General features: G+C 58.8%; 1 protein-coding gene across 1 annotated transcript; it reads right to left on the reverse strand.

Moving 5' to 3' along the window:
• Positions 1-511: 511 nt before the first annotated feature.
• Positions 512-23,020, reverse strand: LOC137313778 (uncharacterized). The gene is made up of 6 exons (XM_067979571.1): positions 22,886-23,020; positions 19,792-20,236; positions 10,927-11,337; positions 7,741-8,148; positions 6,494-6,602; positions 512-773 (listed from the first exon to the last, which is right to left on the reverse strand). Exons 1-6 carry the CDS (start codon positions 23,018-23,020, stop codon positions 734-736), a joined length of 1,548 nt encoding a protein of 515 aa, XP_067835672.1. The 3' UTR covers positions 512-733.
• Positions 23,021-23,624: the final 604 nt, after the last annotated feature.

Genomic DNA, 23,624 nt, shown 5'->3' on the forward strand with positions numbered 1-23,624 from the left:
CGCTCACCAATCGGCGTACGGCGGAGGCGGGTCCTACGGCCTCAAGTTAGGGTGAGTGGTGCGCCTTCTTAAAGGCGCGGGTCTCTTACCATTATTTTCTTTCGCCGACAAAATGTTTTTTTTAACTGGGGCAGGTGTTGTGCTAAAGTCATTAAATTGGGGGTTTTCAGACCCCAGTTTTCACCCCCCCCCCCACCCCCAGATCCCAAAAGTGAGGAAGACGTTCCCCCGGGGGCCGCAGTTGGCCATTCTGATGCACGAGCCTGGGCAGAATGTCAGGAGGCTATTCGGTCATGGGGGGCATCACCTGACAGCCACACACACTTTCCCGCCAGGAAAGCAGAGGCCGGGGACACGATCTTGGATATTCCTGGCCTATGTGACTTCTTGCCGTCCCAAGCAGGACATTTACACATCCAGGACGCAGTGAGGTGGGGGGTGGGCTGCAGGAATTGCATAACTCCGACTGTGCAGCCATCCAGTCTTACCTGCCTGATCCTTCTTGGGCCAGTAACCTGCAGCCCCAACACACTCAGCTTATTAACTGACTCAGATCCGTGCAGTCTCGGTTGAAGAAAGTATCAGAGAAATAAATCTAACACAGGGACTTTCTCTGCGATCGCACTCATTTATTATTAAGTTCTTTTGTTAAAAATTGAATTTTTATTTCAGACACTCCTCCAATCTTCCCCACCCCCACGCGCCAGCTCCCGGCGCCGCCTCCTCTCGTTCTTCAGACATGCTCCGGTAGGATTCGATTCTTGGTTCCGGTCCTGTTTAAAACACAAAAAACAAACCTGAGTGTCGTAGATTTCTAGTGCGCACATCCTCATGTGTAAAACCCCCTCTACACTGTCCCATCAAACACTCCCAGGGCAGGTACAGGGTTAGATACAGAGTAAAGCTCCCTCTACACTGTCCCATCAAACACTCCCAGGGTCAGGTACAGGGTTAGATACAGAGTAAAGCTCCCTCTACACTGTCCCGTCAAACACTCCCAGGGCAGGTACAGGGTTAGATACAGAGTAAAGCTCCCTCTACACTGTCCCATCAAACACTCCCAGGGCAGGTACAGGGTTAGATACAGAGTAAAGCTCCCTCTACACTGTCCCATCAAACACTCCCAGGGCAGGTACAGGGTTAGATACAGAGTAAAGCTCCCTCTACACTGTCCCATCAAACACTCCCAGGGGCAGGTACAGCACGGGTTAGATACAGAGTAAAGCTCCCTCTACACTGTCCCGTCAAACACTCCCAGGGCAAGTACAGGGTTAGATACAGAGTAAAGCTCCCTCTACACTGTCCCATCAAACACTCCCAGGGTCAGGTACAGGGTTAGATACAGAGTAAAGCTCCCTCTACACTGTCCCATCAAACACTCCCAGGGCAAGTACAGGGTTAGATACAGAGTAAAGCTCCCTCTACACTGTCCCATCAAACACTCCCAGGGCAGGTACAGGGTTAGATACAGAGTAAAGCTCCCTCTACACTGTCCCATCAAACACTCCCAGGGCAGGTACAGGGTTAGATACAGAGTAAAGCTCCCTCTACACTGTCCCATCAAACACTCCCAGGGCAGGTACAGGGTTAGATACAGAGTAAAGCTCCCTCTGCACTGTCCCATCAAACACTCCCAGGGCTGGTACAGGGTTAGATACAGAGTAAAGCTCCCTCTACACTGTCCCATCAAACACTCCCAGGGCAGGTACAGGGTTAGATACAGAGTAAAGCTCCCTCCACACTGTCCCATCAAACACTCCCAGGGCAGGTACAGGGTTAGATACAGAGTAAAGCTCCCTCTACACTGTCCCATCAAACACTCCCAGGGCAGGTACAGCACGGGTTAGATACAGAGTAAAGCTCCCTCTACCCTGTCCCATCAAACACTCCCAGGGCAGGTACAGCACGGGTTAGATACAGAGTAAAGCTCCCCCTACACAACACTATGGAGTTATACTATGCCTGGTTCTGGAATTCTGTACAATGGGAGTGAATGGGAAGGGGTTTCGTCCATTGGGATTCTGTACAATGGGAGTAAATGGGAAGGGGTTTGATCCTTTGGGATTCTGTGCAAATAATGAATGGGAAGGGGTTTGGTCCATTGGGATTGTGTACAATGGGAGTGAATGGGAAGGGGTTTGGGTCCATTGGGATTCTGTACAATGGGAGTGAATGGGAAGGGGTTTGGGTCCATTGGGATTGTGTACAGTGTGAGTGATTGGGAAGGGGTTTGGGTCCATTGGGATTGTGTACAATGGGAGTGAATGGGAAGGGGTTTGGGTCCATTGGGATTGTGTACAATGGGAGTGATTGGGAAGGGGTTTGGGTCCATTGGGTTTGTGTACAATGGGAGTGAATGGGAAGGGGTTTGGGTCCATTGGGATTGTGTACAATGGGAGTGAATGGGAAGGGGTTTGGGTCCATTGGGATTCTGTACATTGGGAGTGAATGGGAAGGGGTTTGGGTCCATTGGGTTTGTGTACAATGGGAGTGAATGGGAAGGGGTTTGGGTCCATTGGGTTTGTGTACAATGGGAGTGAATGGGAAGGGGTTTGGGTCCATTGGGATTGTGTACAATGGGAGTGAATGGGAAGGGGTTTGGTCCATTGGGATTGTGTACAATGGGAGTGAATGGGAAGGGGTTTGGGTCCATTGGGATTCTGTACAATGGGAGTGAATGGGAAGGGGTTTGGTCCATTGGGATTGTGTACAATGGGAGTGAATGGGAAGGGGTTTGGGTCCATTGGGATTGTGTACATTGGGAGTGAATGGGAAGGGGTTTGGGTCCATTGGGATTGTGTACATTGGGAGTGAATGGGAAGGGGTTTGGGTCCATTGGGTTTGTGTACAATGGGAGTGAATGGGAAGGGGTTTGGGTCCATTGGGATTGTGTACATTGGGAGTGAATGGGAAGGGGTTTGGGTCCATTGGGATTGTGTACATTGGGAGTGAATGGGAAGGGGTTTGGGTCCATTGGGTTTGTGTACAATGGGAGTGAATGGGAAGGGGTTTGGGTCCATTGGGATTGTGTACAATGGGAGTGAATGGGAAGGGGTTTGGTCCATTGGGATTGTGTACAATGGGAGTGAATGGGAAGGGGTTTGGGTCCATTGGGATTGTGTACAATGGGAGTGAATGGGAAGGGGTTTGGTCCATTGGGATTGTGTACAATGGGAGTGGATGGGAAGGGTTTGGGTCCATTGGGATTGTGTACAATGGGAGTGAATGGGAAGGAGTTTGGTCCATTGGGATTGTGTACAATGGGAGTGAATGGGAAGGGGTTTGGGTCCATTGGGATTGTGTACAATGGGAGTGAATGGGAAGGGGTTGGGTCCATTGGGATTGTGTACAATGGGAGTGAATGGGAAGGGGTTTGGGTCCATTGGGATTGTGTACAATGGGAGTGAATGGGAAGGGGTTGGGTCCATTGGGATTGTGTACAATGGGAGTGAATGGGAAGGGGTTTGATCCATTGGGATTGTGTACAGTGGGAGTGAATGGGAAGGGGTTTGGTCCATTGGGATTGTGTACAATGGGAGTGAATGGGAAGGGGTTTGGTCCATTGGGATTGTGTACAATGGGAGTGAATGGGAAGGGGTTTGGTCCATTGGGATTGTGTACAATGGGAGTGAATGGGAAGGGGTTTGGTCCATTGGGATTGTGTGCAATGGGAGTGAATGGGAAGGGGTTTGGTCCATTGGGATTGTGTACAATGGGAGTGAATGGGAAGGGGTTTGGGTCCATTGGGATTCTGTACAATGGGAGTGAATGGGAAGGGGTTTGGGTCCATTGGGATTGTGTACAGTGTGAGTGATTGGGAAGGGGTTTGGGTCCATTGGGATTGTGTACAATGGGAGTGAATGGGAAAGGGTTTGGGTCCATTGGGATTGTGTACAATGGGAGTGATTGGGAAGGGGTTTGGGTCCATTGGGTTTGTGTACAATGGGAGTGAATGGGAAGGGGTTTGGGTCCATTGGGATTGTGTACAATGGGAGTGAATGGGAAGGGGTTTGGGTCCATTGGGATTCTGTACATTGGGAGTGAATGGGAAGGGGTTTGGGTCCATTGGGTTTGTGTACAATGGGAGTGAATGGGAAGGGGTTTGGGTCCATTGGGTTTGTGTACAATGGGAGTGAATGGGAAGGGGTTTGGGTCCATTGGGATTGTGTACAATGGGAGTGAATGGGAAGGGGTTTGGTCCATTGGGATTGTGTACAATGGTAGTGAATGTGAAGGGGTTTGGGTCCATTGGGATTCTGTACAATGGGAGTGAATGGGAAGGGGTTTGGTCCATTGGGATTGTGTACAATGGGAGTGAATGGGAAGGGGTTTGGGTCCATTGGGATTGTGTACATTGGGAGTGAATGGGAAGGGGTTTGGGTCCATTGGGATTGTGTACATTGGGAGTGAATGGGAAGGGGTTTGGGTCCATTGGGTTTGTGTACAATGGGAGTGAATGGGAAGGGGTTTGGGTCCATTGGGATTGTGTACATTGGGAGTGAATGGGAAGGGGTTTGGGTCCATTGGGATTGTGTACATTGGGAGTGAATGGGAAGGGGTTTGGGTCCATTGGGTTTGTGTACAATGGGAGTGAATGGGAAGGGGTTTGGGTCCATTGGGATTGTGTACAATGGGAGTGAATGGGAAGGGGTTTGGTCCATTGGGATTGTGTACAATGGGAGTGAATGGGAAGGGGTTTGGGTCCATTGGGATTGTGTACAATGGGAGTGAATGGGAAGGGGTTTGGTCCATTGGGATTGTGTACAATGGGAGTGGATGGGAAGGGTTTGGGTCCATTGGGATTGTGTACAATGGGAGTGAATGGGAAGGGGTTTGGTCCATTGGGATTGTGTGCAATGGGAGTGAATGGGAAGGGGTTTGGGTCCATTGGGATTGTGTACAATGGGAGTGAATGGGAAGGAGTTTGATCCATTGGGATTGTGTACAATGGGAGTGAATGGGAAGGGGTTTGGGTCCATTGGGATTGTGTACAATGGGAGTGAATGGGAAGGGGTTGGGTCCATTGGGATTGTGTACAATGGGAGTGAATGGGAAGGGGTTTGGGTCCATTGGGATTGTGTACAATGGGAGTGAATGGGAAGGGGTTGGGTCCATTGGGATTGTGTACAATGGGAGTGAATGGGAAGGGGTTTGATCCATTGGGATTGTGTACAGTGGGAGTGAATGGGAAGGGGTTTGGTCCATTGGGATTGTGTACAATGGGAGTGAATGGGAAGGGGTTTGGTCCATTGGGATTGTGTACAATGGGAGTGAATGGGAAGGGGTTTGGTCCATTGGGATTGTGTACAATGGGAGTGAATGGGAAGGGGTTTGGTCCATTGGGATTGTGTGCAATGGGAGTGAATGGGAAGGGGTTTGGTCCATTGGGATTGTGTACAATGGGAGTGAATGGGAAGGGGTTTGGTCCATTGGGATTGTGTACAATGGGAGTGAATGGGAAGGGGTTTGGGTCCATTGGGATTGTGTACAATGGGAGTGAATGGGAAGGGGTTTGGGTCCATTGGGATTGTGTACAATGGGAGTGAATGGGAAGGGGTTGGGTCCATTGGGATTGTGTACAATGGGAGTGAATGGGAAGGGGTTGGTCCATTGGGATTGTGTACAATGGGAGTGAATGGGAAGGGGTTTGATCCATTGGGATTGTGTACAGTGGGAGTGAATGGGAAGGGGTTTGATCCATTGGGATTGTGTACAGTGGGAGTGAATGGGAAGGGATTGGGATTGTGTACAATGGGAGTGAATGGGAAGGGGTTTGGTCCATTGGGATTGTGTACAATGGGAGTGAATGGGAAGGGGTTTGGTCCATTGGGATTGTGTACAATGGGAGTGAATGGGAAGGGGTTTGGTCCATTGGGATTGTGTGCAATGGGAGTGAATGGGAAGGGGTTTGGTCCATTGGGATTGTGTACAATGGGAGTGAATGGGAAGGGGTTTGGTCCATTGGGATTGTGTACAATGGGAGTGAATGGGAAGGGGTTTGGGTCCATTGGGATTGTGTACAATGGGAGTGAATGGGAAGGGGTTTGGGTCCATTGGGATTGTGTACAATGGGAGTGAATGGGAAGGGGTTTGGTCCATTGGGATTGTGTACAATGGGATTGAATGGGAAGGGGTTTGGTCCATTGGGATTGTGTACAATGGGAGTGAATGGGAAGGGGTTTGGGTCCATTGGGATTGTGTACAATGGGAGTGAATGGGAAGGGGTTTGGGTCCATTGGGATTGTGTACAATGGGAGTGAATGGGAAGGGGTTTGGTCCATTGGGATTGTGTACAATGGGAGTGAATGGGAAGGGGTTTGGGTCCATTGGGATTGTGTACAATGGGAGTGAATGGGAAGGGGTTTGGGTCCATTGGGGTTCTGGTTGGACGAGTCACACTGATCCGAGACCGTGCTCTCTAATGGAATGAGCCTGTTGCTTGGACTGTGGAGCCTGATCTGTGCAGGCACCTCTCCGGCCTACTGGTACTCACAGGAAGCAGGACCCTATCCCGATCGCCATTGCGAACAGCACAACGAAGAAATGTAGGATGAGCCAAAGTATGGCGGTCTCCGACGAGGCAGGCAACACCGTCTGTTTAGCTGCGAGAACAAGAGGAGGAGACATAAAAAAACATCAGTTAGACGGTGTTGAGAGGGAGACAGCACCCTCTTCACCCCCCTGTATTCCCTCGATGCTACCTCGGATGGATACCTGTAGGGAATATGTGGGTAAATAGAGAATTGTTATGTGGGAGTGACCCCTGGGAGTTAGTGGAGGGAATTGGCGGGAATACTTCACAAGCAAATAAAAATGGAAAATGCCAGAAACACTCACCAACAACCTGCATTTATCCAGCGCCTTTAACAGAGAGCAAACATCCACCCCCTCCCTCTCTCCCTCCACCCCCTCCATCCCTCCCTCCAGCTTCTCCCCATCCCTTTGCGGTCGAGCCCAGACGCCAATGTTTCAGCAGGATATTCGACTGTGGAAAGCATCGCTGGCCCGACCGACCGTGCCCTCACCTGACGCCACGTTTCGTGATCGGGAGCTGGGGTTGGCAGGGGCGGGTGGGTGGAGGGAGCCCTGGCCGATCTTCCTCCCCCATCCCTCGGCAAAGGGGCGCCAAGTCCAATTGGCGCCAACCCAACTCAGTGGAGGCTCCTCTTACCCACCTGCCCGAAACTTCAGCAAAAAGACGGGGGGGAAGGAGATGGCGAGCCCAGATGGTGGGATATTCGACCATGGAGGGCATCGTCAGGCACCACGGATCGTGAACTGGGGAGGAAAGGGGGCGGGGGGCGAGAACACTGGCCTATCTTCCTATTCCCCCCACCCGCCCCCCCCAACAAACACACACCTACCCTTGAGTAAGAGGACAGGAGAGGAGTCGGTGAGGCCGGATGGCAGGATATTCGACAATGGAGGGCATCGTCAGACACCACGGATCGTGAACTGGGGAGGAAAGGGGCGGAGCGGGGGGCGGCGAGAACACTGGCCTATCTTCCTATTCTCCCTCCACCCCCCCCCCCCCCAACAAACACACACCTACCCTTGAGTAAGAGGACAGGAGAGGAAACGGTGAGGCCGGATGGCAGGATATTCGACCATGGAGGGCATCGCCGGATGCCACAAATCGTGAGCTGAGGTGGAGGGGTGCTCTGGCCGATCTTCCTTCTCCCCCCCACCCCACCCCAACCAACCACACACACACACACACACACACACACACACACCTACCCTTGAGTAAGAGGACAGAGGAGGAGACGGCCTCTCCTCTCCTCCCGGAGATGCCGGCCTTGCAGATGTACTCGCCAGGGTCCTCCTCCTTGACGAAGCGGAAGTGCAGGTCGCTGTTGGGACCGCGGGAAGTCATGGTGACCCGGTCGCCGTAGCTGGGGTCGACCCGCGTGCCCTGGCCCGAGCCCTGGTCGACCTGGGCCACAGTCAGGTTGGGGGCGCGGCGGGAGTCCCAGCGGACCCGGTACCGGGTGTCGGGGCCCGCGTGCAGGGCCACGATCCTGCAGGTCAGGGTGGCCGGGGACCCCACCCGGGCCTCCACTGTGGCCGAGGTGTTGAGGGCCAGGATCTCGGGCTGGGGCCGGGCCCAGGTAGTGGCTGTCGACGGGCGGACATCTGGAACCACATCTGGGGGGGGGGGGGGAGAGAGCGAGAGAAACACAAGGCATTAGAGAGAATCACAGAGATTTTACAACACAGAAACAGGCCATTCGGCCCATCTGGTCTGTGCTGGCGTTTATGCTCCACACGAGCCTCCTCCCTCCCTACTCCATCTCACCCTATCACCCTATCCTTCTATTCCTTTCTCCCTCATGTGTTTATCCAGCTTCCCCTTAAATCCATCTTCGCTATTCGCCCCAACCTCTCCAAGTTCGAAAATGTCTTCCTGGATGCTTCATGTTAGCACCAACAAGGAGGAAGGGAGGGATGGAGTGAGGGAGGGAGGGATCAAGGGAAGAAAGGAGGGAGGGATCGAAGGAGGGAGACAGATAGGGGAGGGAGCGAGGGAGGAGAAGGAAGCAAGGGGAGTGAGTGAGGTAGGGAGGAATGGATGGAGCGAGGGAGAGAGGGAAGGAGGGAAGGAGGGAAGGAGGGAGGTGAGGGAAGGAGGGAGGTGAGGGAAGAAGGGAGGGACGGAAGGTGGGAGGTAGTAGGGATGGAACTAGGGAAGGAGTGAGGGAGGTAGGGAGGGATCGAGGGAAGGAGGGATCGAGGGAGGCAGGTTTCGAGGGAGGCAGGGATCGGGGGAGGCAGGGATCGGGGGAGGCAGGGATCGGGGGAGGCAGGGATCGGGGGAGGCAGGGATCGGGGGAGGCAGGGAGGGATCGGGGGAGGCAGGGAGGGATCGAGGGAAGGAGGGATCGAGGGAGGCAGGTTTCGAGGGAGGCAGGGATCGAGGGAGGCAGGGATCGAGGGAGGGAGGGAGGGATCGAGGGAGACAGGGAGGGATCGAGGGAGACAGGGAGGGATCGAGGGAGACAGGGATCGAGGGAGGCAGGGATCGAGGGAGGCAGGGATCGAGGGTGGGAGGGATCGAGGGTGGGAGGGATCAAGGGTGGGAGGGATCGAGGGAGGCAGGGATCGAGGGAGGCAGGGAGGGATCGAGGGAGGCAGGGAGGGATCGAGGGAGGCAGGGAGGGATCGAGGGAGGCAGGGAGGGATCGAGGGAGGCAGGGAGGGATCGAGGGAGGCAGGGAGGGATCGAGGGAGGCAGGGAGGGATCGAGGGAGGATCTCTGGGTGTAGATGAAGCAAGTTTTGGTTCCAACACTCTGCTGTTTTGAAAGTTCTTACCCCACTGCTCTCCTGAAGGCGCCGCCTCTCGCTGGGGTAGGGAGTCCCACGGACACCAGTCACCCTCCGAGTACTGCACCCCGAGGGGCCTGTTCTTCATGAGCGAGCCCCCACATTGAGTGTGTTTAACTCTAAGTCCATCATCAGCCAGCTTGACCCGCACGTAGGCTCAGATACACTTTCCACTGGGCAGTGATCAGGGGCAGGAACCCCGGCTGCTTCAACGCCCCCCCAACAACAACCCAGGGGCACTGAGGCCAAACGTAGCCCCTCCTCTAAACCCCCCTCCCTCCCTCGATCCCTGCCTCCCTCGATCCCTGCCCCCACCCCACCCTGTCCAGTTGATGGACTAACTCAGCACAGGGCCAGGGATGCGGCTTGTGATCTTCCTGCTCTGTCCAGCTCAGGACCACCCCCACACACTGTGCATTCACCCCCTGAACGCTCCGCGGAGCGTGAACTAACGGGATTCACCGCCCGGTGACGCAGGGGAATTGGAGCAGACCCGTAAACAAGAGGGAAGTTTATTCGACACATCCCCGGGCATTCGCTGCCTGAGCAGGCGGTGGGAGCAGGTTCAAGAATAACTTTCCAAAGGGGTGGCGGGGGTGGGGGGAATTTGCAGGGTTATGGGGAAAGAGCAGGGGGGAGTGGGGCTAATCGGAGGGCTCTTTCAAAGAGCCGGCACAGGCACGATGGGCCGATCGGCCTCCTTCTGTGCTGTACGATTCCACGAGCTAAGTCTCAGAGCCAACAACGCTACCCTCTGGTGCACATTTGCCCAGCTCGTTGCAGGTGAGAGTGGGATGTGATAATAACAAGTTTATGATTTACAGATCACACTAATGTGAGGATTGAGGGGAGAGGGAGAGGGGCCAGAGGCGGAGTGGAGTTTATTCAACAGTTCTTCACCCTGTACCAAAATGTACAGGTTCAAAGGGATGTGGAGAGCAACAATCTAATTTCCCTGAAGAAAGAAAGACTCGCGTTTCTATATTTCACCACCTCAGGACGTCCCAAAGCTTCACAGCCAATGAAGTACTTTCTGAAGTGTGCTCACTGTTGTAATGTGGGAAACGCGGCAGCCAATCTGCGCACAGCAAGATCCCACAAACAGCAATGTGATAAATGAGCAGATCATCTGTTTTTTTAGTGATGTTGGTTGAGGGGTAAATCTTGTCCCGAGGACACCGGGGAGAACTCCCCCCCTGCTCTTCTTCCAATAGTGGCCGCGGGATCTTTTACATCCACCCGAGAGGGGCGGACGGGGCCTCGGTTTAACGTCTCGTCTGACAATGCAGCGCTCCCTCGATACTGGCACCCCGGGGAGTGTCGGCCTGGATTATGTGCTCCAGTCCCTGGAGTGGGACTCGGACCCACGACCCTCCAGACTGAGAGGCGGGAGTGCTACCCACTGAAACAGATCATCCAGCCATTTATCCCGTTGTTGTTTGTGGGATCTTGCTGTGCTCAATTTGGCTGCCGCGTTTCCCACATTACAACAGCGACCACGCTTCAGAAATACGTCGCTGGCGGTGAAGAGCTTTGGGACGTGCTGAGGTTGTGAAAGTCTCTCTCCCCTTCCCCTGCCCCCCCCCTCGGTCAGCCTCACCTTTCTCCAATGTGACAGAGGACAGGACCATGCCCTCGGGGTGTCCGGTGACCCAGGCTTTGCAGACATACTCCCCGTAGTCCTGCTGCTCGACCAGCCGGAAGCTCAGACGGTTGTCGGTGCCCTGGGCGCTCAGGGCCAGCCGCTCCTTGTAGCGTGGGTCGAGGTAGCGGGAGCCCTCCTCGCCCTGCTCGAGGCGGGCCACTGTCTCGTTCTCCGCCCTCACCGCCTCCCACTGCACGCTGTACTTGGTGCTGGGGCCCGCGTTTGTCGCCTCGATCCGGCAGTCCAGCTGGGCGGGGGCCCCCAGCCTGGCTCGGACCCGGCCCGAGGTGTTGAGGGACAGGATCTGAGGCACCAGTGACTCATTGCCGCTCTCTGACCCCAGGAAGTCCAGGTCCATACGGGTATCTGGGAATGAAGGGTGTGAATTAGTCTCAGACAGACAGGGGTCTCCAGAAGAGGGGAGCCCACTTTGACAAGTCATAATGCCTTGAACTCTGACACCTCTCCATCTCCCAATCTCTCATTCCATCTACTAATCTCTATCTAGCCATCTCCCTCTCCCTATCTGTCCGTCTGTCCCTCTCTCTGTCCGTCCGTCCCTCTCTCTGTCCGTCCGTCCCTCTCTCTGTCCGTCCGTCCCTCTCTCTGTCCGTCCGTCCCGCTCAGTCCGTCCGTCCGTCCCGCTCTCTCTGTCCGTCCGTCCCGCTCAGTCCGTCCGTCCCGCTCTCTCTGTCCGTCCGTCCCTCTCTCTCTGTCCGTCCGTCCCGCTCAGTCCGTCCGTCCCGCTCTCTCTGTCCGTCCGTCCCGCTCAGTCCGTCCGTCCCGCTCTCTCTGTCCGTCCGTCCCGCTCTCTCTGTCCGTCCATCCCGTTCTCCGTCCGTCCGTCCCGCTCAGTCCGTCCGTCCCGCTCTCTCTGTCCGTCCGTCCCGCTCTCTCTGTCCATCCCGCTCTCTCTGTCCGTCCGTCCCGCTCTCTCTCTGTCCGTCCGTCCCGCTCTCTCTGTCCGTCCGTCCCGCTCTCTCTGTCCGTCCGTCCCGCTCTCTCTGTCCGTCCGTCCCGCTCTCTCTGTCCGTCCGTCCCGCTCTCTCTGTCCGTCCCGCACTCTCTGTCCGTCCGTCCCGCTCTCTCTGTCCGTCCGTCCCGCTCTCTCTCTGTCCGTCCGTCCCTCTCTCTCTGTCCGTCCGTCCCGCTCTCTCTGTCCGTCCGTCCCGCTCTCTCTGTCCATCCCGCTCTCTCTGTCCGTCCGTCCCGCTCTCTCTGTCCGTCCGTCCCGCTCTCTCTGTCCGTCCGTCCCGCTCTCTCTGTCCGTCCGTCCCGCTCTCTCTGTCCGTCCGTCCCGCTCTCTCTGTCCGTCCGTCCCGCTCTCTGTCCGTCCGTCCCGCTCTCTCTGTCTGTCCGTCCCTCTCTCTGTCTGTCCGTCCCGCTCTCTCTGTCCGTCCGTCCCGCTTTCTCTGTCCGTCCGTCCCGCTCTCTCTGTCTGTCCGTCCCGCTCTCTCTGTCTGTCCGTCCCTCTCTCTGTCCGTCCGTCCCGCTCTCTCTGTCCGTCCGTCCCGCTCTCTGTCCGTCCGTCCGTCCCTCTCTCTGTCCGTCCGTCCGTCCCTCTCTCTGTCTGTCCGTCCCTCTGTCGTGTCCGTCCGTCCCGCTCTCTCTGTCCGTCCGTCCCGCTCTCTCTGTCCGTCCGTCCCTCTCTCTGTCCGTCCGTCCGTCCCTCTCTCTGTCTGTCCGTCCCTCTGTCGTGTCCGTCCGTCCCGCTCTCTCTGTCCGTCCGTCCCGCTCTCTCTGTCCGTCCGTCCCGCTCTCTCTGTCCGTCCGTCCCGCTCTCTCTGTCCGTCCGTCCCGCTCTCTCTCTGTCCGTCCGTCCCGCTCTCTCTGTCCGTCCGTCCCACTCTCTCTGTCCGTCCGTCCCGCTCTCTCTCTGTCCGTCCGTCCCGCTCTCTCTCTGTCCGTCCGTCCCGCTCTCTCTGTCCGTCCGTCCCGCTCTCTCTGTCCGTCCGTCCCGCTCTCTCTGTCCGTCCGTCCCGCTCTCTCTGTCCGTCCGTCCCGCTCTCTCTGTCCGTCCGTCCCGCTCTCTCTCTGTCCGTCCGTCCCGCTCTCTCTGTCCGTCCGTCCCACTCTCTCTGTCCGTCCGTCCCGCTCTCTGTCCGTCCGTCCCGCTCTCTCTGTCCGTCCGTCCCGCTCTCTCTGTCCGTCCGTCCCGCGCTCTCTGTCCGTCCGTCCCGCTCTCTGTCCGTCCGTCCCGCTCTCTCTCTGTCCGTCCGTCCCGCTCTCTCTCTGTCCGTCCGTCCCGCTCTCTGTCCGTCCGTCCCTCTCTCTGTCCGTCCGTCCCGCTCTCTCTGTCCGTCCGTCCCGCTCTCTCTGTCCGTCCGTCCTGCTCTCTCTGTCCGTCCGTCCCGCTCTCTGTCTGTCCGTCCCGCTCTCTCTGTCCGTCCGTCCCGCTCTCTGTCCGTCCGTCCCGCTCTCTCTGTCCGTCCGTCCCGCTCCCTCTCTGTCCGTCCGTCCCGCTCTCTCTGTCCGTCCGTCCCGCTCTCTCTGTCCGTCCGTCCCGCTCTCTCTCTCTGTCCATCCCGCTCAGTCCGTCCGTCCCGCTCTCTCTGTCCGTCCGTCCCGCTCTCTCTGTCCATCCCGCTCTCTCTCTGTCCGTCCGTCCAGCTCTCTCTGTCCGTCCGTCCCGCTCTCTCTGTCCGTCCGTCCAGCTCTCTCTGTCCGTCCGTCCAGCTCTCTCTGTCCGTCCGTCCCGCTCTCTCTGTCCGTCCGTCCCGCTCTCTCTGTCCGTCCGTCCCGCTCTCTCTGTCCGTCCGTCCCGCTCTCTCTCTGTCCGTCCGTCCCTCTCTCTCTGTCCGTCCGTCCCGCTCTCTCTGTCCGTCCGTCCCGCTCTCTCTGTCCATCCCGCTCTCTCTGTCCGTCCGTCCCGCTCTCTCTGTCCGTCTGTCCCGCTCTCTCTGTCCGTCCGTCCCGCTCTCTCTGTCCGTCCGTCCCGCTCTCTCTGTCCGTCCGTCCCGCTCTCTCTGTCCGTCCGTCCCGCTCTCTGTCTGTCCGTCCCGCTCTCTCTGTCTGTCCGTCCCTCTCTCTGTCTGTCCGTCCCGCTCTCTCTGTCCGTCCGTCCCGCTTTCTCTGTCCGTCCGTCCCGCTCTCTCTGTCTGTCCGTCCCGCTCTCTCTGTCTGTCCGTCCCTCTCTCTGTCTGTCCGTCCCTCTCTCTGTCCGTCCGTCCCGCTCTCTCTGTCCGTCCGTCCCGCTCTCTGTCCGTCCGTCCGTCCCTCTCTCTGTCTGTCCGTCCCTCTGTCGTGTCCGTCCGTCCCGCTCTCTCTGTCCGTCCGTCCCTCTCTCTGTCCGTCCGTCCGTCCCTCTCTCTGTCCGTCCGTCCCGCTCTCTCTGTCCGTCCGTCCCGCTCTCTGTCTGTCCGTCCCGCTCTCTCTGTCTGTCCGTCCCTCTCTCTGTCTGTCCGTCCCGCTCTCTCTGTCCGTCCGTCCCGCTTTCTCTGTCCGTCCGTCCCGCTCTCTCTGTCTGTCCGTCCCGCTCTCTCTGTCTGTCCGTCCCTCTCTCTGTCTGTCCGTCCCTCTCTCTGTCCGTCCGTCCCGCTCTCTCTGTCCGTCCGTCCCGCTCTCTGTCCGTCCGTCCGTCCCTCTCTCTGTCTGTCCGTCCCTCTGTCGTGTCCGTCCGTCCCGCTCTCTCTGTCCGTCCGTCCCGCTCTCTCTGTCCGTCCGTCCCTCTCTCTGTCCGTCCGTCCGTCCCTCTCTCTGTCCGTCCGTCCGTCCCTCTCTCTGTCTGTCCGTCCCTCTGTCGTGTCCGTCCGTCCCGCTCTCTCTGTCCGTCCGTCCAGCTCTCTCTGTCCGTCCGTCCCGCTCTCTCTGTCCGTCCGTCCAGCTCTCTCTGTCCGTCCGTCCCGCTCTCTCTGTCCGTCCGTCCCGCTCTCTCTGTCCGTCCGTCCCGCTCTCTCTGTCCGTCCGTCCCGCTCTCTCTGTCCGTCCGTCCCGCTCTCTCTCTGTCCGTCCGTCCCTCTCTCTCTGTCCGTCCGTCCCGCTCTCTCTGTCCGTCCGTCCCGCTCTCTCTGTCCATCCCGCTCTCTCTGTCCGTCCGTCCCGCTCTCTCTGTCCGTCCGTCCCGCTCTCTCTGTCCGTCCGTCCCGCTCTCTCTGTCCGTCCGTCCCGCTCTCTCTGTCCGTCCGTCCCGCTCTCTCTGTCCGTCCGTCCCGCTCTCTGTCTGTCCGTCCCGCTCTCTCTGTCTGTCCGTCCCTCTCTCTGTCTGTCCGTCCCGCTCTCTCTGTCCGTCCGTCCCGCTTTCTCTGTCCGTCCGTCCCGCTCTCTCTGTCTGTCCGTCCCGCTCTCTCTGTCTGTCCGTCCCTCTCTCTGTCTGTCCGTCCCTCTCTCTGTCCGTCCGTCCCGCTCTCTCTGTCCGTCCGTCCCGCTCTCTGTCCGTCCGTCCGTCCCTCTCTCTGTCTGTCCATCCCTCTGTTGTGTCCGTCCGTCCCGCTCTCTCTGTCCGTCCGTCCCGCTCTCTCTGTCCGTCCGTCCCTCTCTCTGTCCGTCCGTCCGTCCCTCTCTCTGTCCGTCCGTCCCGCTCTCTCTGTCCGTCCGTCCCGCTCTCTCTGTCCGTCCGTCCCGCTCTCTCTGTCCGTCCGTCCCGCTCTCTCTGTCCGTCCGTCCCGCTCTCTCTGTCCGTCCGTCCCGCTCTCTCTCTGTCCGTCCGTCCCGCTCTCTCTCTGTCCGTCCGTCCCGCTCTCTCTGTCCGTCCGTCCCGCTCTCTCTGTCCGTCCGTCCCGCTCTCTCTCTGTCCGTCCGTCCCGCTCTCTCTCTGTCCGTCCGTCCCGCTCTCTCTGTCCGTCCGTCCCGCTCTCTCTGTCCGTCCGTCCCGCTCTCTCTGTCCGTCCGTCCCGCTCTCTCTGTCCGTCCGTCCCGCTCTCTCTGTCCGTCCGTCCGGCTCTCTGTCCGTCCGTCCCGCTCTCTCTGTCCGTCCGTCCCGCTCTCTCTGTCCGTCCGTCCCGCTCTCTCTGTCCGTCCGTCCCTCTCTCTGTCCGTCCGTCCCGCTCTCTCTGTCCGTCCGTCCCGCGCTCTCTGTCCGTCCGTCCCTCTCTCTGTCCGTCCGTCCCGCTCTCTCTGTCCGTCCGTCCCGCGCTCTCTGTCCGTCCGTCCCGCGCTCTCTGTCCGTCCGTCCCGCTCTCTGTCCGTCCGTCCCGCTCTCTGTCCGTCCGTCCCGCTCTCTGTCCGTCCGTCCCGCTCTCTCTCTGTCCGTCCGTCCCGCTCTCTCTCTGTCCGTCCGTCCCGCTCTCTCTCTGTCCGTCCGTCCCGCTCTCTGTCCGTCCGTCCCGCTCTCTCTGTCCGTCCGTCCCGCTCTCTCTCTGTCCGTCCGTCCCGCTCTCTGTCCGTCCGTCCCGCTCTCTCTGTCCGTCCGTCCCGCTCTCTCTGTCCGTCCGGCCCTCTCTCTGTCCGTCCGTCCCGCTCTCTCTGTCCGTCCGTCCCGCTCCCTCTCTGTCCGTCCGTCCCGCTCTCTCTGTCCGTCCGTCCCGCTCTCTCTGTCCGTCCGTCCCGCTCTCTCTGTCTGTCCGTCCCGCTCTCTGTCTGTCCGTCCCGCTCTCTCTGTCTGTCCGTCCCTCTCTCTGTCTGTCCGTCCCGCTCTCTCTGTCCGTCCGTCCCGCTCTCTCTGTCCGTCCGTCCCGCTCTCTCTGTCCGTCCGTCCCGCTCTCTCTGTCTGTCCGTCCCTCTCTCTGTCCGTCCGTCCCGCTCTCTGTCCGTCCGTCCGTCCCTCTCTCTGTCTGTCCGTCCCTCTGTCGTGTCCGTCCGTCCCGCTCTCTGTCTGTCCGTCCGTCCGTCCCTCTCTCTGTCTGTCCGTCCCTCTGTCGTGTCCGTCCGTCCCGCTCTCTGTCCGTCCGTCCCACTCTCTCTCTGTCTGTCCGTCCCGCTCTCTGTCCGTCCGTCCCGCTCTCTCTGTCCGTCCGTCCCGCTCTCTCTGTCCGTCCGTCCCTCTCTCTGTCCGTCCGTCCCGCTCTCTGTCCGTCCGTCCCGCTCTCTCTGTCCGTCCGTCCCACTCTCTCTCTGTCCGTCCGTCCCGCTCTCTCTGTCCGTCCGTCCCGCTCTCTCTCTGTCCGTCCGTCCCGCTCTCTCTCTGTCCGTCCGTCCCGCTCTCTCTCTGTCCGTCCGTCCCGCTCTCTCTGTCCGTCCGTCCCTCTCTGTCCGTCCGTCCCGCTCTCTGTCCGTCCGTCCCTCTCTCTGTCTGTCCGTCCCTCTGTCGTGTCCGTCCGTCCCGCTCTCTCTGTCCGTCCGTCCCGCTCTCTGTCCGTCCGTCCGTCCCTCTCTCTGTCTGTCCGTCCCTCTGTCGTGTCCGTCCGTCCCGCTCTCTCTGTCCGTCCGTCCCGCTCTCTCTGTCCGTCCGTCCCGCTCTCTCTGTCCGTCCGTCCCGCTCTCTCTGTCCGTCCGTCCCGCTCTCTCTGTCCGTCCGTCCCGCTCTCTCTGTCCGTCCGTCCCGCTCTCTCTGTCCGTCCGTCCCGCTCTCTCTGTCCGTCCGTCCCGCTCTCTCTGTCCGTCCGTCCCGCTCTCTGTCCGTCCGTCCGTCCCTCTCTCTGTCTGTCCGTCCCTCTGTCCGTCCGTCCGTCCCTCTCTCTGTCTGTCCGTCCCGCTCTCTCTGTCTGTCCGTCCCGCTCTCTCTGTCCGTCCGTCCCGCTCTCTCTGTCCGTCCGTCCCGCTCTCTCTGTCCGTCCGTCCCGCTCTCTCTGTCCGTCCGTCCCGCTCTCTCTGTCCGTCCGTCCCGCTCTCTCTGTCCGTCCGTCCCGCTCTCTCTGTCCGTCCGTCCCGCTCTCTGTCCGTCCGTCCGTCCCTCTCTCTGTCTGTCCGTCCCTCTGTCCGTCCGTCCGTCCCTCTCTCTGTCTGTCCGTCCCGCTCTCTCTGTCTGTCCGTCCCGCTCTCTCTGTCCGTCCGTCCCGCTCTCTGTCCGTCCGTCCCGCTCTCTCTGTCCGTCCGTCCCGCTCTCTCTGTCCGTCCGTCCCGCTCTCTCTGTCCGTCCGTCCCGCTCTCTCTGTCCGTCCGTCCCGCTCTCTCTGTCCGTCCGTCCCGCTCTCTCTGTCCGTCCGTCCCGCTCTCTCTGTCCGTCCGTCCCGCTCTCTCTGTCCGTCCGTCCCGCTCTCTCTGTCCGTCCGTCCCGCTCTCTCTGTCCGTCCGTCCCGCTCTCTCTGTCCGTCCGTCCCGCTCTCTCTGTCCGTCCGTCCCGCTCTCTCTGTCCGTCCGTCCCGCTCTCTCTGTCCGTCCGTCCCGCTCTCTGTCCGTCCGTCCCGCTCTCTCTGTCCGTCCGTCCCGCTCTCTCTGTCCGTCCGTCCCGCTCTCTCTGTCCGTCCGTCCCGCTCTCTCTGTCCGTCCGTCCCGCTCTCTCTGTCCGTCCGTCCCGCTCTCTCTGTCCGTCCGTCCCGCTCTCTCTGTCCGTCCGTCCCGCTCTCTCTGTCTGTCCGTCCCGCTCTCTCTGTCCGTCCGTCCCGCTCTCTCTGTCCGTCCGTCCCTCTCTCTCTGTCCGTCCGTCCCGCTCTCTCTGTCCGTCCGTCCCGCTCTCTCTGTCCGTCCGTCCCGCTCTCTGTCCGTCCCGCTCTCTCTGTCTGTCCGTCCCCCTCTCTCTGTCCGTCCGTCCCGCTCTCTGTCCGTCCGTCCCGCTCTCTCTGTCCGTCCGTCCCGCACTCTCTGTCCGTCCCGCACTCTCTGTCCGTCCGTCCCGCTCTGTCCGTCCGTCCCGCTCTCTCTGTCCGTCCGTCCCGCACTCTCTGTCCGTCCCGCACTCTCTGTCCGTCCGTCCCGCTCTGTCCGTCCGTCCCGCTCTCTCTGTCCGTCCGTCCCGCTCTGTCCGTCCGTCCCGCTCTCTCTGTCCGTCCGTCCCGCTCTCTCTGTCCGTCCGTCCCGCTCTCTCTGTCCGTCCGTCCCGCTCTCTGTCCGTCCGTCCCGCTCTCTCTGTCCGTCCGTCCCGCTCTCTCTGTCCGTCCGTCCCGCTCTCTCTGTCCGTCCGTCCCTCTCTCTCTGTCCGTCCGTCCCTCTCTCTCTGTCCGTCCGTCCCTCTCTCTCTGTCCGTCCGTCCCTCTCTCTCTGTCCGTCCGTCCCTCTCTCTCTGTCCGTCCGTCCCGCTCTCTCTGTCCGTCCGTCCCGCTCTCTCTGTCCGTCCGTCCCGCTCTCTCTGTCCGTCCGTCCCTCTCTCTGTCTGTCCGTCCCTCTCTCTCTGTCCGTCCGTCCCGCTCTCTCTGTCCGTCCGTCCCGCTCTTTCTGTCCGTCCGTCCCGCTCTCTCTCTGTCCGTCCGTCCCGCTCTCTCTCTGTCCGTCCGTCCCGCTCTCTCTGTCCGTCCGTCCCACTCTCTCTCTGTCTGTCCATCCCGCTCTCTGTCCGTCCGTCCCGCTCTCTCTGTCCGTCCGTCCCGCTCTCTCTGTCCGTCCGTCCCTCTCTCTGTCCGTCCGTCCCGCTCTCTGTCCGTCCGTCCCGCTCTCTCTGTCCGTCTGTCCCTCTCTCTGTCCGTCCGTCCCGCTCTCTCTGTCCGTCCGTCCCGCTCTCTCTCTGTCCGTCCGTCTCGCTCTCTCTGTCCGTCCGTCCCGTTCTCTCTCTGTCCGTCCGTCCCGCTCTCTGTCTGTCCGTCCGTCCCGCTCTCTCTGTCCGTCCGTCCCGCTCTCTCTGTCCGTCCGTCCCGCTCTCTCTGTCCGTCCGTCCCGCTATCTCTGTCCGTCCGTCCCGCTCTCTCTGTCCGTCCGTCCCGCTCTCTGTGTCCGTCCGTCCCTCTCTCCATGTATCTATCCGCCCCTCTCCAGCTACCCGCCCCTCTCTCCATCTATCTACCCGTCCCTCTCCCTGTCCATCTGTTTAAGGTTCAGTCCAATCCCAATCCCCGAGCTCAGTTCTGGGACACTTACCTTCGGCCAGCACTGACAACGAGGAGAAGGACTCTCCGTCCTGCCCTACGATCTGCCCTTTGCAGAGATATTCTCCAAAGTCCACCTCCTGGACCGACTTGAAGTGCAGGTGGTTCTCGGAGCCCCGCGAGACCAGGGTCACCCGGTCGCCGTAGCGGGGGTCGATGGTCGGGACCGTGTCCTTGCTCTGGTCGATCTGCGCCACAATCACCTCACCAAACCTGCCCGTCTCCCAGTGCACCTTGTACTTGGTGTCGGGCTGGTCATCGACCAGCATGATCCTGCAGTACAGCGTGGCTGGCTCGCCCACCTTCACCTGCACAAACCCTGAGGCGTTGAGGAACAGGATCTCTGGCCGGAAGGAGGAGTTGCCGTTCTCGGCCGTGATCAGGATGTCGAAAACCTGCACAAAGTCTGGGGAGAGACAGGGGTTGTTCCAATTTAACTGGCACGTTGACGGGAGGGAGGGAGAGGGGGAGGGAGGGAAGGAAGGAAAGAAAGGAGGGAGGGAAGGGAAAGAGGGAAGGAAGGGAAAGAAAGAGTGAAAGAAATAGAGAAAGAACTTGCATTTCTACTGCGCCTTTCACCGCCTCAGGGCATCCCAAATCGCTTTACAGCCAATGAAGGAAATTTGAAGTGTAGTAATGTAGGAACAGGAGGAGGCCATTCAGCCCCTCGAGCCATTCAATCAGATCATGGTCAATCTGTACCTCAACTCCATCTACTCGCCTTTGCTCCTTATCCCTCGATACCCTTACCCAACAAAAATCTATCGCTCTCAGTCTTGAAAGCTCCAATTGACCCCCAGCATCCACAGCTTTTTTGGGGGAAGAGAGTTCCAGATTTCCACTCCCCTTTGTGTGGAAAAGTGCGTCCTGATTTTGCTCCTGAATGGCCTGGCTTTAATGTTAAGATCGTGCGCCCCCACCTTGGTCTGGATTCTCTCCACCGGCGGAAAATAGTTTCACTCTTTGTCCTCATTTTCTTCTGAGCCCGATCTTTTGGCCTGGGTGCCCCAGGGAAGGGATAAGTTAGTTATCGAGGGTTACCTCCCTGACTGAGGTCAGCTAACTGAGCAGAGTACAGGATGGAACCTGGAGCTGGCTGACACTGTGTGGCCCAGAAGGAAAGAAGGACCCCCCATTTCTACAGTGCCTTCCACCACCTCAGGACGTCCCAAAGCGCTTTACACCCAATGAAGCAAATTTTTTGAAGTGTGATCACTGTTGTAATGTAGGAAACGTAGCAGCCAATTTGTGCACAGCAAGATCCCACAAACAGCAATGTGATAATGACCAGATCATCTGTGTTGGTTGAGGGATAAATATTGGCCCAGGACCCCGGGGAGAACTCCCCCTGCTCTTCTTCCAATAGTGGCCGTGGGGTCTTTTACATCCACCTGAGAGGGGCAGACGGGGCCTCGGTTTAACGTCTCATCCGAAAGACGGCACCTCAGACAGTGCGGCGCTCCCTCAGTACTGACCCTCCGACAGTGCGGCGCTCCCTCAGTACTGACCCTCCGACAGTGCAGCCCTCCCTCAGTACTGACCCTCCGACAGTGCGGCGCTCCCTCAGTACTGACCCTCCGACAGTGCAGCGCTCCCTCAGTACTGTCCCTCCGACAGTGCAGCGCTCCCTCAGTACTGCCCCTCCGACAGTGCAGCGCTCCCTCAGTACTGACCCTCCGACAGTGCAGCGCTCCCTCAGTACTGACCCTCCGACAGTGCAGCGCTCCCTCAGTACTGACCCTCCGACAGTGCAGCGCTCCCTCAGTACTGCCCCTCCGACAGTGCAGCGCTCCCTCAGTACTGACCCTCCGACAGCGCGGTGCTCCCTCAGTGCCGCCCCTCCGACAGTGCAGCGCTCCCTCAGTGCCGCCCCTCCGACAGTGCAGCGCTCCCTCAGTGCCGCCCCTCCGACAGTGCAGCGCTCCCTCAGTACTGTCCCTCCGACAGTGCAGCGCTCCCTCAGTGCCGCCCCTCCGACAGTGCAGCGCTCCCTCAGTGCCGCCCCTCCGACAGTGCAGCGCTCCCTCAGTACCGCCCCTCCGACAGTGCAGCGCTCCCTCAGTGCCGCCCCTCCGACAGTGCAGCGCTCCCTCAGTGCCGGCCCTCCGACAGTGCAGCGCTCCCTCAGTGCTGGCACTGCAAGTATCGGCCTGGATCATGGGCTCGAGCCTCTGGAGTGCGGCTCGAACCCACAGTCTTCTGACTCTGAGGTGAGAGTGAGACCCGACTGAGCCACAGCTGACACAACCAGCGACCCGCCGTGGGATCTTGCTGTGCCCTTCTCGGTACATCCAGATTTCTTACATACCCAATTCTCCAAAGGAGACTTGGAAAATTGCGGCGGTGAGCCAGAGGAACAGGTACATGGTTGGGCCTGAAGATCGGATAGACCCCCTGATCACTCAGTGGTCTACAGCTCCCCCTGGGTCACACTTTTATCCTCTCCCAGCTCTTTGCATCAAAATTGGAAAAGACGTTTCGCCTTCCAACAACGCTGTGCACAATAACTGTTGGCTGTCTTCTTAAGAGTTGGTCTCCAAGGTAACGGGATCTGTTGTCACAACTGTGGGTACGCTTGTGAACTCACAATTGCTGGTGACATCACAGATCTAAGGATATTAATTGCTTGATTAAAGATGGGGGGGGGGGGTGGGGGGGTGAAACCTCAGCTCTCGCCCCGGAAGACAAGGCCGAGGAAGGTCATGTGAATTCTTCCATCCAGAGAAACAATCTACGGTTCCCCTGCCTCATCCACTCTCTCCACCTCCACGCACAGTGGCTGCAGCGTGTACCGTCCACAGGATGCACTGCAGCAACTCGCCAAGGCTTCATCGACAGCACCTCCCAAACCCGCGACCTCCGCCACCTAGAAGGACAAGTGCATGGGAACAGCTCCAAGACACACACACACGCCATCCCGACTTGGACATATATCGGCCGTTCCTTCATCGTCGCTGGGTCAAAATCCTGGAACTCTCTCCCCGACGCCTCTTCACCACATGGGACTGCAGCGGTTCAAGAAGGCGGCTCACCACCACCTTCCCAAGGGGGGGCGACTAGGGACAGGCAATAATCGCCGGCCTTGCCCACAAGCCGAGAACGAATCCAACTGAAAGTGAAGTCGATAAGTCGATCTGGTATTTGCGATGTGGAGCAGGAGTGAACAGAGTAAACTCCCCGCCGCACTGCGCTGGGAATGTCAGCCTGGATTGCGTGCTCATGTCTCTGGAGTGGGGGCTCAAACCCACAACCTTCTGACTCAGAGGCGAGAGAGTGACACCCACTGGAAGCAGACAAGATGGTAGAGAAGCTAAATCTGGAGCACAACTTCAAAGTAAGGCAGGACATGAAGACAAAGGGCACAGGGTGAAACTGGTCACTCAACTCATTTTGGTTGTTTGTGGGATCTTGCTGTGCACAAATTGGCTGTCGCGTTCGCCTACACAACGGCGGCAACTACGTTTAGAATCATAGAAAGGTTACAGCACGGAAGGAGGCCATTCGGCCCATCGTGTCCGTGCCGGCTCTATGCAAGAGCAATCCAGCTAGTCCCACTCCCCCCGCCCTATCCTCGTAACCCGGCAAATTTTTTCCTTTCAAGTACTTATCCAGTTCCCTTTTGAAGGCCATGATTGAATCTGCCTCCACCACCCCCTCAGGCAGTGCATTCTAGATCATAACCACTCGCTGTGTAAAAAAGTTTTTCCTCATGTCACCTTTGATTCTTTTGCCAATCACCTTAAATCTACGCCCACTGTTTCTTGACCCTTCCGCCAATGGGCACAGTTTCTCTCTATCTACTCTGTCTGGACCCTTCATGATTTT

The sequence above is a fragment of the Heptranchias perlo genome, unplaced genomic scaffold, assembly GCF_035084215.1.
Source record: "Heptranchias perlo isolate sHepPer1 unplaced genomic scaffold, sHepPer1.hap1 HAP1_SCAFFOLD_482, whole genome shotgun sequence".
NCBI lineage: Eukaryota > Metazoa > Chordata > Chondrichthyes > Hexanchiformes > Hexanchidae > Heptranchias > Heptranchias perlo.

Bases quoted from the DNA above. Each gene is read 5' to 3' on its own strand.
- LOC137313778 (XM_067979571.1), bottom strand. From the start codon at position 23,020: ATGAGCACGCAATCCAGGCTGACATTCCCAGCGCAGTGCGGCGGGGAG. The intron at 20,237-22,885 runs GCAAGGCCGGCG...TCAACGTGCCAG, and splicing joins GATTCGTTCTCGGCTTGTGG to TTAAATTGGAACAACCCCTG. The intron at 11,338-19,791 runs GTAAGTGTCCCA...CTTCATTCCCAG, and splicing joins GTTGTCAGTGCTGGCCGAAG to ATACCCGTATGGACCTGGAC.